The sequence below is a fragment of the Aythya ferina genome, assembly GCF_964211825.1.
Source record: "Aythya ferina genome assembly, chromosome: 2".
NCBI classification, from domain to species: domain Eukaryota; kingdom Metazoa; phylum Chordata; class Aves; order Anseriformes; family Anatidae; genus Aythya; species Aythya ferina.
The window spans coordinates 115,010,073-115,026,075 of NC_140297.1; the positions used below are offsets into that span (position 1 = coordinate 115,010,073).

Genomic DNA, 16,003 nt, shown 5'->3' on the forward strand with positions numbered 1-16,003 from the left:
CTGCTCTTCCAGAGTTACCCCTTTCTTCCTGCAGTGACAGCCGTGGTGAACGAAGCTGTCCTTGGAATAGCACTACTCAACTAACTGGGGATTTCTGTTTTTCAATGGATACGCTGCAGTTGGGCATATTAACGGTGACCAATTCTTCAAAAAAAAAAAAAAAAAGTCCAAAAGTTCCTTGATCTGTTGTACTCTTTACTACAAAAGCCCAGTAGCTTTTCCAAGACATGCTGAAATTCAAACCAACCTACATTTTGGCAGTACATGTTCATCATATGAATTAACCCTGAGGTTTTAACCTTGTAATTTTTTTCCATTCCATATATAGCTATACATAGCATAACTTGTTGACCTGAAAAGGTTGACTAAAATGCCTATAAACTTTCAGCAGAAAAAAGAGGCTATGGGGATGTCTCCATATCAATGCCCTACAAATTTTTTCACAGAAATGAAACCTCCAAGAGGTGACTCGTGGCAGTGTTAGAGTGTAAGGAGGTACTTCTATAATGCTCTGCAGGAGGCGCAAGCTTCCCAAGTGTTGTGGGCAGGGAGTACCAGAGGCAATGCTGAAGGATGACTGACTACCTTGCTTTGCTTGATCCATACAGCTGATTAAAGAACCTGGTTAAATATTAATGCCTCTTGAATGCATTCAATTTTCAGATGGAAAAAGTGTATCTAAAACTGTTTTAATTTTCATTTTTTCTTTTAGGCTAAGCCAACAGCAAAGCATTTTGTAAGTCTACGATCCTCCAACAAGGATTCACATAGCATTTTGCATGTCTTTTCTCATTGTTACAATTGTGATATTTAATGCTCCATTGACAGAATAGAGCAAGCTTTCTGCCTATAGAAAAATTGACAGTATTCAACTTTATTGGACCTTCTGATACTTCACTATCAAATCACTCAGTAAATAGAAGCACCCACAACTTTTCAGGAAATAATGAGGGTTTTCCTCTGCTTCATGAAAGTCTTGAGGGACTCCCTAAAAGGCTGTTTACTTTTCAGAATAAGGCAACACTGAAAGTCAGCGCAGAATCCTAAAATGATACACAGGCACCTCATTAAAACTTTAAATATGAGAACATGATTTTTCATTATTCATTTTTATCAACATAGTAATTTATATTTGTGAGTTCAAACTCAAGCACAAATCCAACTCCTTATGGTTGTACAACAAGCCATTTCTAAGAGATCTCCATTCTTAACTTTAGAGAATCATATGCACGGGCCAACCTACCAAATCACTGGGTAAATCATTCCAGCTCTTGAATACTTGAAATTCCTTAAACCCAGTTTTGGACAAAAAACATGGAATACTTATAAGATCAGCATATTTCTAAGTAATTTTGTTAGAAATTCAGGTCATCAGTAATTTTACGGTATCTCAAATTAAGATTCTGGTGTTCAATGATGGCAAAGAATTTCCAACAGATGGTATTTTCTCAGAAGGGTCTCTGATATTAAGAAATAATGAGTTAGGCTCTACAATTTCTCAGCAGACACATGGACTCAATTTTCACTTTGTATCTTAACGAAGCATGCCAAATTTCTTCCCTCGTGCCCAAATACCCTTTTCAGATGATGAAAGATCAGGAACATCTTCACATACAACTTGTAACTCCAGTTCCAGTCAAAACTGGAAGTGGACTTAAGTGCTTTGAAGTTAGTTTCCCCTATTTATTGACTTTACTCAGCTTATACAGCTTGTGAAGCTTGAAGCGATTGAAATACAAATACAGAATTCCTACCTTATCCACATTCATTCTTTTAAACGATGCTTGCAGAAGCTTGAAGTTGTGAATGTATTCATGCTCCAGCTTTGCTTGAAACTTTACTTTCTTCAAGCTAATGCACCCTGGGAACAACATGTCCATGAACTGGCAGTAAGCTGCTCCTATAACAAGAGAATGCATTGACATTACATTGACATTAATCCAGATGCACCCAGCAAAGACCAAATGGCATTTATTGTCATGAGCAGAAAGCAACCGTGCTGAGTAAGTCTCTCTGTGGTTGTCCAACTCGATGCACCCAAGATTACTTGGCTAATGTACGATGAACAGTGTGACATACTCTGTGGAGTTTTTCCCATTCATTCCGGATGCACACAGCACTGTTGTACAACAACTGAAGAACCACCATGACTAATGCAAAGTGAATCTTTCTTCTATTTAAAACTGATGTTCTTGGAGTCCCTGTACACAGTAGGACTGTCCATACAGTCAGGAGATCACAGGCAGAATGGAAGTCTCCTAATAAGCTCCTTCAAACTTCACAGCCCCCTGAATTCAGCCAAGCCAAGATCTTATTTTTTCTGGCAACTGAAGTTGGAAGTAATCCTATAGACTAGTGCCAATCAAGTCCAAGGCAATCATTCAAGATTACATCAAACCACGATTTAAAATAAAATTGCAAAGTTCCAGCTTGTTAAAACACACTAGTCATTTTCATCCCCTCTAAAAACAAGCTTCGTTACTGATCTTTATCGCCTGTGAAAAGCATTTAAATAAGCAGACTTTAGCACAGTCCACCCACTGCCCCTAATTTGAGAAGCTGGGCTGCAAGCTTTAGTTCTCACTCAAAACAACAAGGTTGCTAAGTTCAACTTTGCTAAGTTCAATTTTGAGGGCTATCTGAACTTACACATTAGAAGGTATGGGCGTGGATCTATAACCAATCCAGCACAGAGAGGGAAGTACATTGAAAAACTCCTAACCAGCGTACTGACTACAGCTAATACCTTGTATGTAGAGATCTTCCCCCTACAACATTATCATGTCATTATCATTTGCAAAATAAGTCTGTATTGTCGACTAACTTAAGTGTTTGAACGTTTTGAGCCTTAATTTCCAAGGAAATCTGAGGAAAACCAATCTCAGTTCTTCAGAAGTGTTTTCTAACCCACAAATGCTTTATAATCAGCGAAGATTCACTGAAGCACATTTCTGAAGCATAGGGTTGTTGAGCGTGTTAGGTCTCCACTTGAATACACGAGCCAGGTAAATCATCACCTAAATACTCACAAGTTAAATTTCACTTCCCCACAAAAAAAAGACTTCTGTGCTCTTAGTGCAAATCCATTTCAATAAACTTAAGCAGCCAAAGCTCACCTATGAGAGCTATTTTATCAAAAAAATCTGCTTATTGCTCATGCAGAAGCTCAATTAACAAATTGGGCACCTGGCTTGTCCAGTTTTACAGGAGTGGCAACAATAATTGAAACTTTAACACATTTTTCTCCATGGGTATGCATGTGTTTCAATAGCACCAACTTTATGCATCCAGTAGCTCTCATTCTGTGTCTATTTAAGCATGGTACAAAGGGTTACAGAGCTTGTAACTTCCCCTAAAGAGATGTATAGAGTAAGAGTGGAGTCCAAAACCATTCCCTAAAATAGTGATATGAAATTTGATCAGGGACTTAACAAGATCAAGCCATAGTGCTGAAAAACATTTTTTTTTTTTTTTAAATATCTCTTAATCTTGCCTAGCTTTGTGGAGGAAAACTGTCAAAAAAAATACACCTGATTTTCCAAGGACACCTTGTACTTAGCTGTTTGCAATGGTTTTGATATGATTAGGAATCTAAGATATTCCCTAAAGAAAAATAACCCTTCTGGCAGACTGCAAACATCAGATGACAAAATTTGCATCTTCTTATATAAAACTATATAAACAGAATTAGTTATTCAAACCTCATCCTCAGCAAGAGAACTAGCAAATGTGGAGCAACAGAAAACTGACATTACAATTAAAACTATGGTTAAGCAAATAGCGCATGGCTTGACTACATTTATTACTGTTTAATTCCATGCAAAAGGATTATTATGCAATCATTTCATGTTATAAATTGAATTTGTTCCTAACTCTGCCCTTTCATCCCCCCCCGTATCCCAATTATAAGCTTTACTCTGATATCTAAATAATTGCCTGGAGGTCTTGAAAATGCACTGTGCAACCTTTCATCTCCATCCTTTTAGAGAACTAGAAACCTAAAATGTTCACATGAGATTTCCTCGTCCTGCTCGTAATGCAAATTCCATTTGCTTGCCTTTAGACAGAGTCTTCCTTACTAGGTTTAAGACTCTACTTAAGACGTTTCCTTGTGTTTCTTCTCCTCATTCAGACAGTTGTTTCTGTAGTTTGTGAGCCAGGAGGTGGCCCCGGGTTTGCACAGCGCTCGAGGGTAGCAAACACTGGCATACATCCACGTGACTGTACACACCTGGTCTCTCACACAATAACGAAGCCTGATGCCAGACTCTTTCCCCAACAGGAGGATTTTATCAAATCGACAAATGCAATTTATTAAAATGCTCCTTCCTGAAGTGCAGAGGCAACATACAAATACAGACTGAACTAAACGCTACCAACTACAGAAAGAAGAAACTCCGTGACCCACAAATAGCAGAAGTGAAAGTTAAAAGTATCATTAAAGCTAACTGGGGCTACCTGATTTTAGACATCAAAGATGTCTATATACATGTACACAAATACACTTAATATATAGGCAATATTTATTTTGGATTTTGCCCCCTAAAGCCTGTAGCTGTCACACTGCATTAGGATGCCAGCGCAGCAGAACCAGGACACTGCTTTCTACGCTGCCAACTGTTGAGATTTCACGGAGGCAGCTGGAAAAGCGGGATGGTGGAAGTTATGCAAGACTGCAGTGCCTGCACTTCACAGCCACAGCACATAGGCACGCGGTCCTCTGCACGCTGGGCAGCACTTTGGGTCTATTCAACATACCATGCAACTGATGCTTCACTGCAGCTGCGTGGGAAAGGAGCATCCTTAACATAATGTAAAGAACTGCAGTGGAGATAACAATGTCATGGCTTTTGACAGATAGCTCTTGCATAATTTACATGGACAAATGGGTTTTTATGCCACTATGTTTTATTCAAGATTTAAAAACCTGCATGTGTTCTCTGGGAAATAAAGCATACCCCCCCCCAAAAAAAATAAAATGACCAAAAAATCCTCACCCCAAACCTAACAAATCTCTACACCACAGTACTACCTGCCCCAAACTGCCCTCAGAGTACATCTCTCTGTGACCAAGAAATTTTTGTATACATAAAAAAAACTTTTGTATACATAAAGCATAAACACTAAAAAAGAAATAGTATGAAATCTCTTCAAACAACAGATGGAAACTAAAGGTGGTGGCACTGCAGAAGAGATTATTGGATGTGGGAGACACGTCGATGTTAAAACCCTCCTACTCCATATTAGCAAACAAGCAATTTTGAATCCCTGTGCAAAACCCCTTTCATTTTTCCATCCAGAATATTGACACAGCCACCAATTACGAGAGAGATTCGCGGGCCAGATGCCAAAACCAACCCGCAAACACAATTAGTGAGCAGGAACTCCACGCTCGCTTTCACGGTGAAGGGCACGGCAGCAGCCCATGAGGCTCCATCCAGCTGGCACACCCGGCAAAAACTGTTCTACTTGACTTGCTTTTAATATTTATAGGAAAATAACGGGGCAAAGTCACCATGGTTAGTCTTGGTAGCATTGAATCTGGCGGGCACACTGGATGCTGCTGCTTCAGGCCGAGGGGAGGCCTATGACTCATTTTCTTCCCCTTCTCTCCGGGAGGAATTTCGCTGCGGCCGAGATGGAAAAGCCCAGCAGCACCGCTGGCTTCAGGCACAGCCGCGTGTGGCCAGCCGCACTGCCAGCCTGCTGCTTGTGCTGCTGGGTTTTAGTGCATTTCGGTGGGTTTGCTGGGCAGGCGGAGGGCAGAGGAGGGGAAGGGCTGCATTCAGATACAGCAAAGCCAAGTGAGAAGTGAAGAGGTTGTTGTTAAAGCTAGATTTTCTCCTCTCTCTCTCCCATCTTAAGGCTGAACCATCCAAAAGTGTAAACTAGTGTTTTCTTGATAATAGAGATACTTCTGCTTCTGACTACTCCAGTCACAAGGAAATTGAAGGAGACAAATGAAATCAAGAGAACACCATTCACTGCAAGCTTTTACTGCTCAGAAAACCTCCTAAATTGCAGCTGAAGAGCAAGACTAGATCCTTGCTTTTTTGAACATGTATATTTATAACATTTACAAATTAAAATCACAGTATTTGCACACTATGAAATACTACAATATGAACACAAGTATGCCCATCTTAATATATACCCTCTATAGGAGTAGTCAGGTCACTCCTTCACATCCAGTCCCTCCTCGTTCATCCCTCCAACCCTGCACCACATGGAGGCAAGACCTCAGCAAGTCACAAAAAAACACAGCAGACAACGTGGGAACACAAAGGGCCTGTGAAAAAGCAGGGCCTGTCTCAGTGTGTGGGTGCGTTAGTTTAGTCCTGAGGTCAAAACCACAGCAGAAGAAACTAAGCTCCAAACTAGAATTTTGCTGGAAACGTTTAATAGAAATTTTGCTCTAAAACCAGCACGCAATTCAAGCTTAAGCATTTTAACTGGGCCTCAGTTTGATTGCCAGACACTTATTTTTGAGAAAAAAAAAAAAAAAAAATGTGAAAAAGACTGACTGCACCTTTTTTTTGTAATTATTTTTTGTTTGCTTTAAGCTTTTTTTTTTTTTTTTTTAAAGATAACCTAAAAAAAATCCCATCCCATTAGACAGAAATTCCTTCAAATTATTCATTCACTCCAAAGCTGCAACAACCTAACCACGCATTTGGAAAATACAGCATTATTTGTACGCACATTAGTCATAAGTGCCTCGGTTCACTACAGCCACGGTTGCTAACACTGATGGGAAAATGCACACACCCTGTGTTTCTGTTGCTGAGGGAACAAAAAAAAGGGCAGTAACTTGCAAGGAGCATGTATGACATAATATTTTTGATAAGAAATGGGGAAAAAAAGCAAAGGCCAGCAACCACTGCGTGTAGCACGGTGAAACTGTGAGCTTAGGTTTTGCTTCCAGCTTCCTAGAATCGCTTCCTTGGAAGTGACACAAGGGTAGGGACACAGCAGGTTTCTGATGTAGGTATCAGGGTATGGGCTTTTATTTAGATTTCAAATGTGTTCTTCCATTATGTCACTCTTACTGTTTTCTTAAAAAGCTGGGCATGTCTATGAGCATCATGTTGAGTTACCTACAGCCTGGGGTTTAAGCAATGCTACAGCTTGTGTAGAGCGCTCCATCAGAGGCCACCGCTTTCCCACTTGTATTTGCGCTTCTAGCAACACCTGCATGGCTGAGGACATGGGTCAACAAACTTCTGTTTCTCCAACAAACCAAAAACCACTGATTTAAGAGATTTCAGCCCATTTCCTGAATGGGCATTTTTTTTTTTTTTTTTTTTTTTTTTTTTTGAATTTTCCGAATGCTTGAGCCCACTACAACTTACTGCCTTAATGGTAGAGAAGCCAGATGTGCATCAGTGAAGCAATGCTGGCTTGAGCTTTGCCCTTCCCACTAACAGTCTTGGGAGGGCACTTAAAAAAAAAATAAATCCAGATTAGGATGCAGCCCTGCACTCTTGCAAACAGCTGCAGAAGCAGAGCTCCTGTAAGGGCAGAGAGATTGCCTGCACGCAGTCAGGAGCTCTGCAGAGCAGCACTGCCACAGAAAACAGCATCCAGAACTACCTGCCTCCTACAGACATTACCAACTGGGACTGAGGTGCATGAAACTGAATGATGTTTGCTTTGGAAACTCTGCTCACTGCAGGTGGGGCTGTTGCGGGAGGTAATCCAGGATATCCACTGATCGTTTTAAATAACGGACAGTGGAGGGAGGTTTCCCCTGTGCTAGCTTGTATTCTCTTAAATGCCTACCTCATTAAGCTCCTCATTAAAAACTCCGCTGTGCAAGATTTATACTTAATTTTTAGTAATAATTTTGGAATTCGTTAATTTTGAAATGGGCAGACCAGAAAACAAAAAACAAAACAAAAAACATGCACCAAGCAAAATCTAACAAGCTCTTTAAAAAGGGGGAAGATTAAGCAAGCAATGGCAAGTGACAACTTTATGAGTAATTAAACAGAAAGAGGTGAAAACCTCATTAAATTTCTATTCCTCCCAAATTCTGAATAACGTTAAATATATATATATATATATATATATATATGCATGTATGTATGTTGGCTGAATGTCTCAAGATACTGCTTTGCAAGCTTCCCCAGAAAGTTTTGGAAACGATCTTAAATGCGATCATCAACATCCATTATATCCCTCTAATCCTAAACATCATATGGAAGACATTAAAGAGTCATTTACACTGAGCATCCTCTGTGCTGCAGGACCCCAGAGCAACATGCCAGTTCCTTGAAACATGGCTTGGTTTCACAGTGCATCGAGCCTTGTTTTAATCACGTTTCCAAGCTGCTCTAGCGACCCAGACATTGCAAGGCTGGAAACTGGAAAAAACAACGTTGAAAGATGCTTCAGCTCAGCCTGCACTAACACACCAGGCTGTGCAGAAACCGTGTTGGCACCGAATGCCCCAGCAGGGTGCTATAATGCAGATTTTAGTAATACATATAGGTTTATATAGACACTGGGCAAAATACACATTCTGAGGCAGGAAAAAATGAAACAAATCCTGTGCATGTAAGTCCCTCAGAAGAGGGGAGCAGCTCTCCTCACTGTGACTCACCAGCCATCGCAAGGGACAGTGGCCCATAGAGACTGTGGTGAAGCTCTCCCCAAAATCCCAAGCCCTGAAGGCAGCACAAACCCACATGCAGAACGTCTGCTGTGCCAGCACACTGCTGTCCTTGCTTCGAGACAGAGGGTGGAATACCAAAAACCACACCCATACAGCGCTCACCTATGCTCACAGAAGGTACACCAATTGAGATGTGGTACCAACTTCAATAGTAGCCACATGAAAAACACACAATTGCAAAAACCGGGAGAGCATCAGAGTCTAAAATTTCAAAATGCTGAACCATATGCTCTTTCGATGGAATGGTCATTTATTAAAAGCCAGGGAGATAATAAAACATGGTTAATCCTTGTTCCTTGCACACAAATCCTGAAAGACAGAAGGTCTGCCTGCACTGGAGAGCAAACAGTTTGCAAGTTTGTATTTCTACTGGGAATGTTCAAATGGGTAGGGGGGGAAGATTCTGCATCTCCTTCACCTCAAAGGCTTGCATGAGCAGAGCTGAGACAGAAGTTATACTTCACCTTAGGCTGCATTTTCTTTTCTATATACATTCACCATTTCTAGTTTCCTTGCTCATAATTTATATAGCTTGTGTACTTTGTTTATAATTGTATTGTTTTGTTTATAATTGTATAATGTATTATTTTGTATTACTTTGTTTATAATTGTATATGTATTATTCCTTTATATGTGATGTGTAAGCCCTCTATAGTCTCCTGCAGCATTCCCCTGCCTGACTCTTATTTTGAATATACTCTCATGCAGCAGCCAAACACTCCTGAAAAGCCTTGTAACAAGTTCACTCTGTATTCCCTACAGATGAAAAATGGCCTTAGTAAAGAAAATTCAGTTATAAGCTATTTAGTCAGAATTGTTTTTAAGAAGCCACTGTGTATTCATTACAAAAATAGCATGACTCCCAAGAAACAACTAGTGACATAATTCATTTGAAACTCTTATTCCCCATGCTTATGGGTGTTGCACATGGGGCCCTAATACATTAAGTCTTTTCAGTTTTTCCTCTATTATTCTTCACTCAGCAATACCAAATTAAATGCTCCCAAAGCCTACTGCCCACCTAAAGGCAAGGCTCGCTATGCCTTAAATTATAAATATGGATCATATCCTTCATTTCCATGCTAACAGTCTTCCACGAAGCCAAACCTAGAGACCAAAACTGACAAAATGACACTCACCTAAAGCTTAGGGAAATGCTTTGCCAGAGGAGCTGCACACTAAATGTGGGCTCTTTGGTGCTGCATCCATCCATAACCTGGCATTTTTGGCACATCACAACTACAGCAGACATTCAGAAAGCTTAGGGGACATTACACATTGCCCGGCCTAGTTAGCAAGGACAAACACAAGACTCATGAAGAATACAAACACTTTATGACTAATCCAGCCTCTTCCTTTGCCACCTCTCATCCTAGCTCTGCTCATGTAACTGGCAATGGGGGAACAGGCTGGTACTTCCCTGCACGTGTACTACCCAAGCTACTTCACAGCGGGGCAATGAGGAAAAAAAAGAAGGGCTGACTGTCTTTTCGTTATTACAAACTGTCAGGTTAAGCTCTAGGTATGCCTTTCAGCTCTGAATAAAGCCCTCAAAGGCAGAACATCACATTATTCCTTACTGCTTAAGCTTGGATTGACCAAAATTATCGCTAGGCTGGCTGCAAAATGTAGGCACATGCGAGGTCTCACAGACAGGTGCTGGAGATGGCTGTACAGCACATACAGTTGGCTCATGCCTCCTGAAAGTAAAGCCTCTGAGCTTCACATCCAGACTTAGCACCCTCAACCACCCTGCCCCACTTTGTGGTCTTGCATTTATCTTTTTCTGGCCTTTCGATTGCTCCTTGTTAGCAAAAATGAACAAAAACTGAATAGGCATATCACAGCATGACCAATTTTAATGCTTTTTTTTCTTAAAAGTAGGTTATAAAAATTCAGTTGCAGTGGCTCTGAAGTTCACCATTAATGCTGTGAAATGCTTCACAGTGTTACAGAGGTTCCCACATGCTCCTTCTCTTTGAAGTCTCTGAGAAATGCTCATGTTTTACGGAAACTAATGTTAAGCTGGATGAAGGCTGCCAACGCTTTAAGGAGCATCAGCCAGAGGAATGCCAGGAAGAATGAATTAGTTCGGCTGCTCTCAGGCTCTGGTCCATGCTGCGCCTGCTGGTGCTTTGCCTGCTAGCTGGCCAGTCGCTTCTGCTACTGCCCCTCTTCCTTCTGTCTTGCAAACTGCACTAGAAGTACACTAAATAAACTATCTGTGCATGAAAAACTACTCATTGTTCATGTGCTGTACTAAATTAAGTAGAGACAGATTCCCAAATTCCACCTCTTTACTCCCTGCAAAGATCATAAAATCATAGAATATCCTGAGTTGGAAGGGACCCTTAAGGATCATCAAGTCCAACTCTTGACACTGCACAGGTCTACCCAAAAGTACAGACCATGTGACTAAGTGCACAGTCCAATCTCTTCTTAAATTCAGACAGGCTCGGTGCAGTGACCACTTCCCTGGGGAGCCTGTTCCAGTGTGCAACCACCCTCTCTGTGAAGAACCCCCTCCTGACGTCAAGCCTAAATTTCCCCTGCCTCAGCTTAACCCCATTCCCGTGGGTCCTGTCACTAGTGTTAATGGAGAAAAGGTGTCTTGCATCAGCACATGACAAACAAACTGCAGTCTCTGACGGAAAGGACAACCACCAGTAGGACTGCTGGAGCACTGCAGACACCAAAGCACAACAGAGTTTAGCAGAGTTCATCAGTGCAGAGATGGAAGTGCTCTGGAGCACAGAAGGGACTGTGCTGGCATAGGAGAAAGCTTCTTCAGAGAAGCAGACATTAAAACCCATTTGTGGACTTACCAAACATCAACCTAAAAGTAACAATGCATGCATATCTGGACTATCAAACCAAATGGTGAAATTCAAGTTTACAGGTTTGACCCATTAGGATACAAACATCACAAAAGCATCAAGTAACAACAGCAATTAATGCAAACCAGGAAGTTCTAAAGGAAGAAAAAAAATAATTTTACGCAGGATGGAGTAAGAGCTCTTAATGAAACAATCTTTTTTCAGTCCTTCCCTTGTGGTATGCCCTAAAATTCTCACTAGAGGTCACAGAAACAGTTGTGTAAGAAGCTGTGCAATGAAATGGGACAGTGCTTTTGTGACAGTTCCCATACTTTTCTCCTGTCTGCCTAGCTGAAATCTCTCTCAATCCGGCTCTTAAGCATCTTTAACTTGTATTCACCATAATCTGACTTCTTTTAGATCACCTCTTCCTTTTTTTTTTTTTTTTTTTTTAAGCCCACACACATTTAACTTGATGGAGAATTCACTTCAAAAGCTTCCTTCCAACTACTTAAGAGCACATAAATAGCTATGGAGGAACAAGTCAATAACATGGCTAGTGTACTTCCTGTTTCAAACAATGGCAAATGTAGGGTATTTTAAGAAGAAAAGGGACATTTTCATCCATCTTTCCATCTCCTCATATATATATATATATATATACACACATACCCCTATATAAACACACATGTGTGCACATCCCAATGCGTATATTTCCTCTGTGTGTAATTCACAGAAAAATAGATTGACTAACTTCCGGACCTGTAAATATAGGTCCGGAAAAAAAAATATATAAACAACTAAGTGCAACATTTCAGTTCCAAGCTTAGTAATTGTCAGAAAGGTTATTTCCCATGTTCTGTGTCTTTAATTACTCATTTTTATCAGTTACTTGCACGCACTTTACCCTGTACTTCTTCCACCTTGGTTTTATAGGCATTGTGAATTTAAATATACAAGACTGATTCTGCAGATGAGATTAAAAAATAAACAATATGCTACAAGGACGTCATCATCTAATGATTTTCTGAACCTTTCAGAGAATATCTACGAGACTGAAATTTTACCCAGAATGGTAGGTAAATTCACATATTTGAATATAAGACCCCATTTATGCATTTCAAATGGACCACTAAATAGTTGAACTGTGGTAATGTGGTTTCAGTTCTATGTACTTAGAGCATTGTCTTCGTAAGTCAGATATTCCCAGCATGTCATTTGTCTGGAAGTAGCAATCTTGCTAGATCTCCTCCAACACAAACATCTTCAAATTTAAAAATCACAGCAGGAAATCAGAAAGAATCGCTCCCTGGGGGCATCTGTACTCTCAGTAAAACATCAGCCTTTCTCTGTGTCATTTCTAGTCATCAGCTAGTTACAGACCCCGTTGTTTAATATGTATCTTGTAATTTCCACTCTGATTAACCAGACTGGCCAAAGTATTCAAACCATTACTTTTTCTTAGTGTTCATTACCAAATTTATTTACAAGAATTCAGTTACATTTAAAGGGAAACGGGCAGATTTTCTTGGCAAACTTCTAAAGCACCTTACAGCAGTTAAGTATTGATTCCCTCAAACCTATGTTTTTCTTCACAGCCATACACATGATCATCTGCAAACACCAGCAGGGTTTCAGGACCCTTACCCGGAAGAAACAGGTGCTGGAGAACTTTGCTCACTTGGGTTTTCAGTAATCTATATCACTTTTTAAGCTATGTCCACTCAACATTTGAAAAGTTACCACCCTAGTAGCTTTAAAACACATGAAAAAAATCTTATCACTATTCTTTTCTTACTCAGTCAACCTTTTTATTACTTCTATGCAACTCCTGCTACATTCGTCCTGTTCACCTCTGCATTTGCTATGCTTTCTCATGGCACCTTATCTTTCCATGATTAACATGCACACAAAAACTTTTCCTTTGTACACACATTAGTCTCTTTTCACAGAGTAACTGCTTTATGTCAAAGCTAGAAGTGATCTATTTTCAACAAATCGGGCTTTTAAAGTGGTTTTTAAATAAACATTTGTAGGGCATGCAATACTTTCTTACCTGAACACAGTTGTTCGACTTTTGTGTAGTTTAAAGCTAGTATATCATTAACCCATGCAATGATGTCATGTCTGCTCATAGTCTCTTGGGTTATAGAGGTAGAGTACACGTTGACCGCCATTCCCCAGCTAAGAGAAAAAAAAGAACAGAAAAATATTTTTGACATTGTTTTCTGGTTACAGTGAATTCAGACTTGTTCGAAGAAAGAAGGAAAAGTTCCATCACTGCAGAACCTTTTCTCCTTTACTGAGAAAAGTTTAGTTTTGATGCCTTGACAACGTATAACCCTCTCAATGTCCTCTTGTACTCTGTGAATGCATGTCTCTTGATGTCATTGTGAACTTAAATAACCCACAAATGTACAGTATTCTCTGTAAAGCCAACAAAGGAGGAACAGAAAGAGTCAAACATAGCTTAAAGATATTAAGACAGAATCAGAAGCCTGGGATTCCTCTGTGCAGTGCTGTACAAGTACAGTGATTTGACACCTGTGCCTTAGTTTTTGCTACTGCACGGTGATCCAATTTCCCAAATCTGCATTTAATTTTCAGATAACTTATAGAAAATGTTCTACTTACTCAAATACCTATTTCTTACTGGGATAGGACCTTTTGGATAAGTAATTCAGTACCTAACAGTCACAGAGTTAACACCATAGAGCGAATCTGTTTTAAAATCTTACCAACCTTTATCCTGGAAGTAACTCAGATTCGCAACCCCAACTGTATGTTTGGAAAGCTGTTTCAGAGCCTGATTTCTCTAAATCATTTCCTGTCAGCTTAAACCCATTTGTTCTTCTGCCAGCATTATCCTCCAGCTCTAATGGCTTTTTCGTCCCCAGAGCTGATTTCATAACACGTTACAGACAGCAATCAGAGCCTGTCCCGATGCCCAGGTAGGTTAGATTAAACAAATCCATTTTTCCAGTCTCTTGCATAGTCAGATCTTCATTTGCTGGTCATGCCAGCAGTACTTCTCCAATGCAGCCGAGCAGAATTGCACTGTGTTCAAACAACATTTCAAGACCTTGGAAAAGGGCCCTTTACTTAGTATCTGCACAGTCACATCATTTCAAACATCTTCGTCTTAAATACACCTCTGTAGTTACTTAAGGTCCTTTTCTGCAAGTAGTTCTAATTCATTGTAGCATTTATCATCAGTCCCCAAGCGCATCTTACTGATTCTTATTTCCTATCATTCTACACTAGCCATATCTTTCCATTGCAAGACATTGCTCAGAGAAAAGATGTGCGTATTCATGTTTATCTTACTGATACTTTCAAAGAGCTGAGCCAAGAACATTCATAAATAGAGTAAATAACATTCCCAAGACTAATCCAGGAAGTTCACTAATAACAAGCCACGTATGACATGTCTCAAAAATGATCATATAGTCAACAAACTTGCAATGTTATTCTTGAAAAGAAATGGTTTGCTGGGGACTCTACACCTTTGCCTCTAGCAACACATCCCATAGCTCACACCTGGCTGGCTCTGGTGTTAGCCGTGCCTCCCCCACTGTAGACCTCAACTTTCTTTCTCAGTGAAAGAGAGCAGGACCTCCTCTGTGGGATTGGAGGCTTGCATGGATTATTTCCACTGAGATTTTGCAAAGATATAACTGCTTGAAGCTTGATAAACAATTTTGCAGACAACACCAAGACTGAAGGTTAACTCCATCTATTTTTAAGTATGCTGGAGCCACCTTAAAAAGCATACAAAAACAAAACAAAAACAAGAAAACAGCAGACTCAGTAGCATTTAAGTGTATAATTACATACAGCATTAAAGAATGAGATAATGAAATTACTAATATAGTTTAACTTTTTATGAAACAAATTTTTAGAGGCACAGAAGGTTGTTCAAATTGTTCGTATCTACTGTCAAAGAGATCCAAATCCCCTATAATTTGCCTTGGCAAGGGGGTGGGGAACAGGCCAGTAAGAGACAGCAGGCTCCAAAAATTCATGCTCTGATAGTCAGGGTGTGACAGAGCCAGCAGTGCCAGGAATTCACTCAGAACCAGGCTGCCCCTCGACCCACCTCTGTTCTGAAGTATGGAAGAAACCAGACTGCCCTCAGCCTTCCTGCGGGCTCCTGGACACCACGACTGATTGTACCAGCACAGCATTGAACTCACTGTGACAGTCAGCAAAGGCTGTTTTCTTGGCACACATAAGTGCTTGGACTGAACTGAGAGCTGGGAACAAAGTTTAGAAACAGGGAGTGCCCTTTTATTCCTCAAACTACCTCATCGTGGCTCATCCTGAAAGCTTAGCTTCAACATCGGGATGGAAGAGGGACTGAACAGGCAAACAGCATCTGAAGGTTAAAACATCATCTTTAGTGTTTTTTACTTTATTATTTTCAGCCTCTTCATGTAGATAGGAAACTAACAAAGACACTGTCACTACTAAACTGACACATTAGATGCTGTTTATAAAGTCAGTTCAA

The 16,003-nt window shown here is 40.2% G+C and overlaps 1 protein-coding gene across 7 annotated transcripts in view; it reads right to left on the reverse strand.

The window, feature by feature from the left end:
• MAPRE2 (microtubule associated protein RP/EB family member 2) overlaps positions 1-16,003 on the reverse strand; it is a 98,191-nt gene that overhangs the window by 25,659 nt on the left and 56,529 nt on the right. For 6 of the 7 annotated variants that reach the window (XM_084508055.1, XM_084508054.1, XM_084508050.1 and 3 more), the window contains 2 exons: positions 13,550-13,677; positions 1,755-1,900 (listed from right to left, as the gene is read on the reverse strand). In XM_084508055.1, coding sequence (XP_084364181.1) covers positions 1,755-1,900; positions 13,550-13,670 — 267 coding nt within the window. In that variant the 5' untranslated portion in view covers positions 13,671-13,677. The remainder of the gene's footprint in view (positions 1-1,754; positions 1,901-13,549; positions 13,678-16,003) is intronic. The other variant, XM_084508056.1, reaches the window with a different exon arrangement.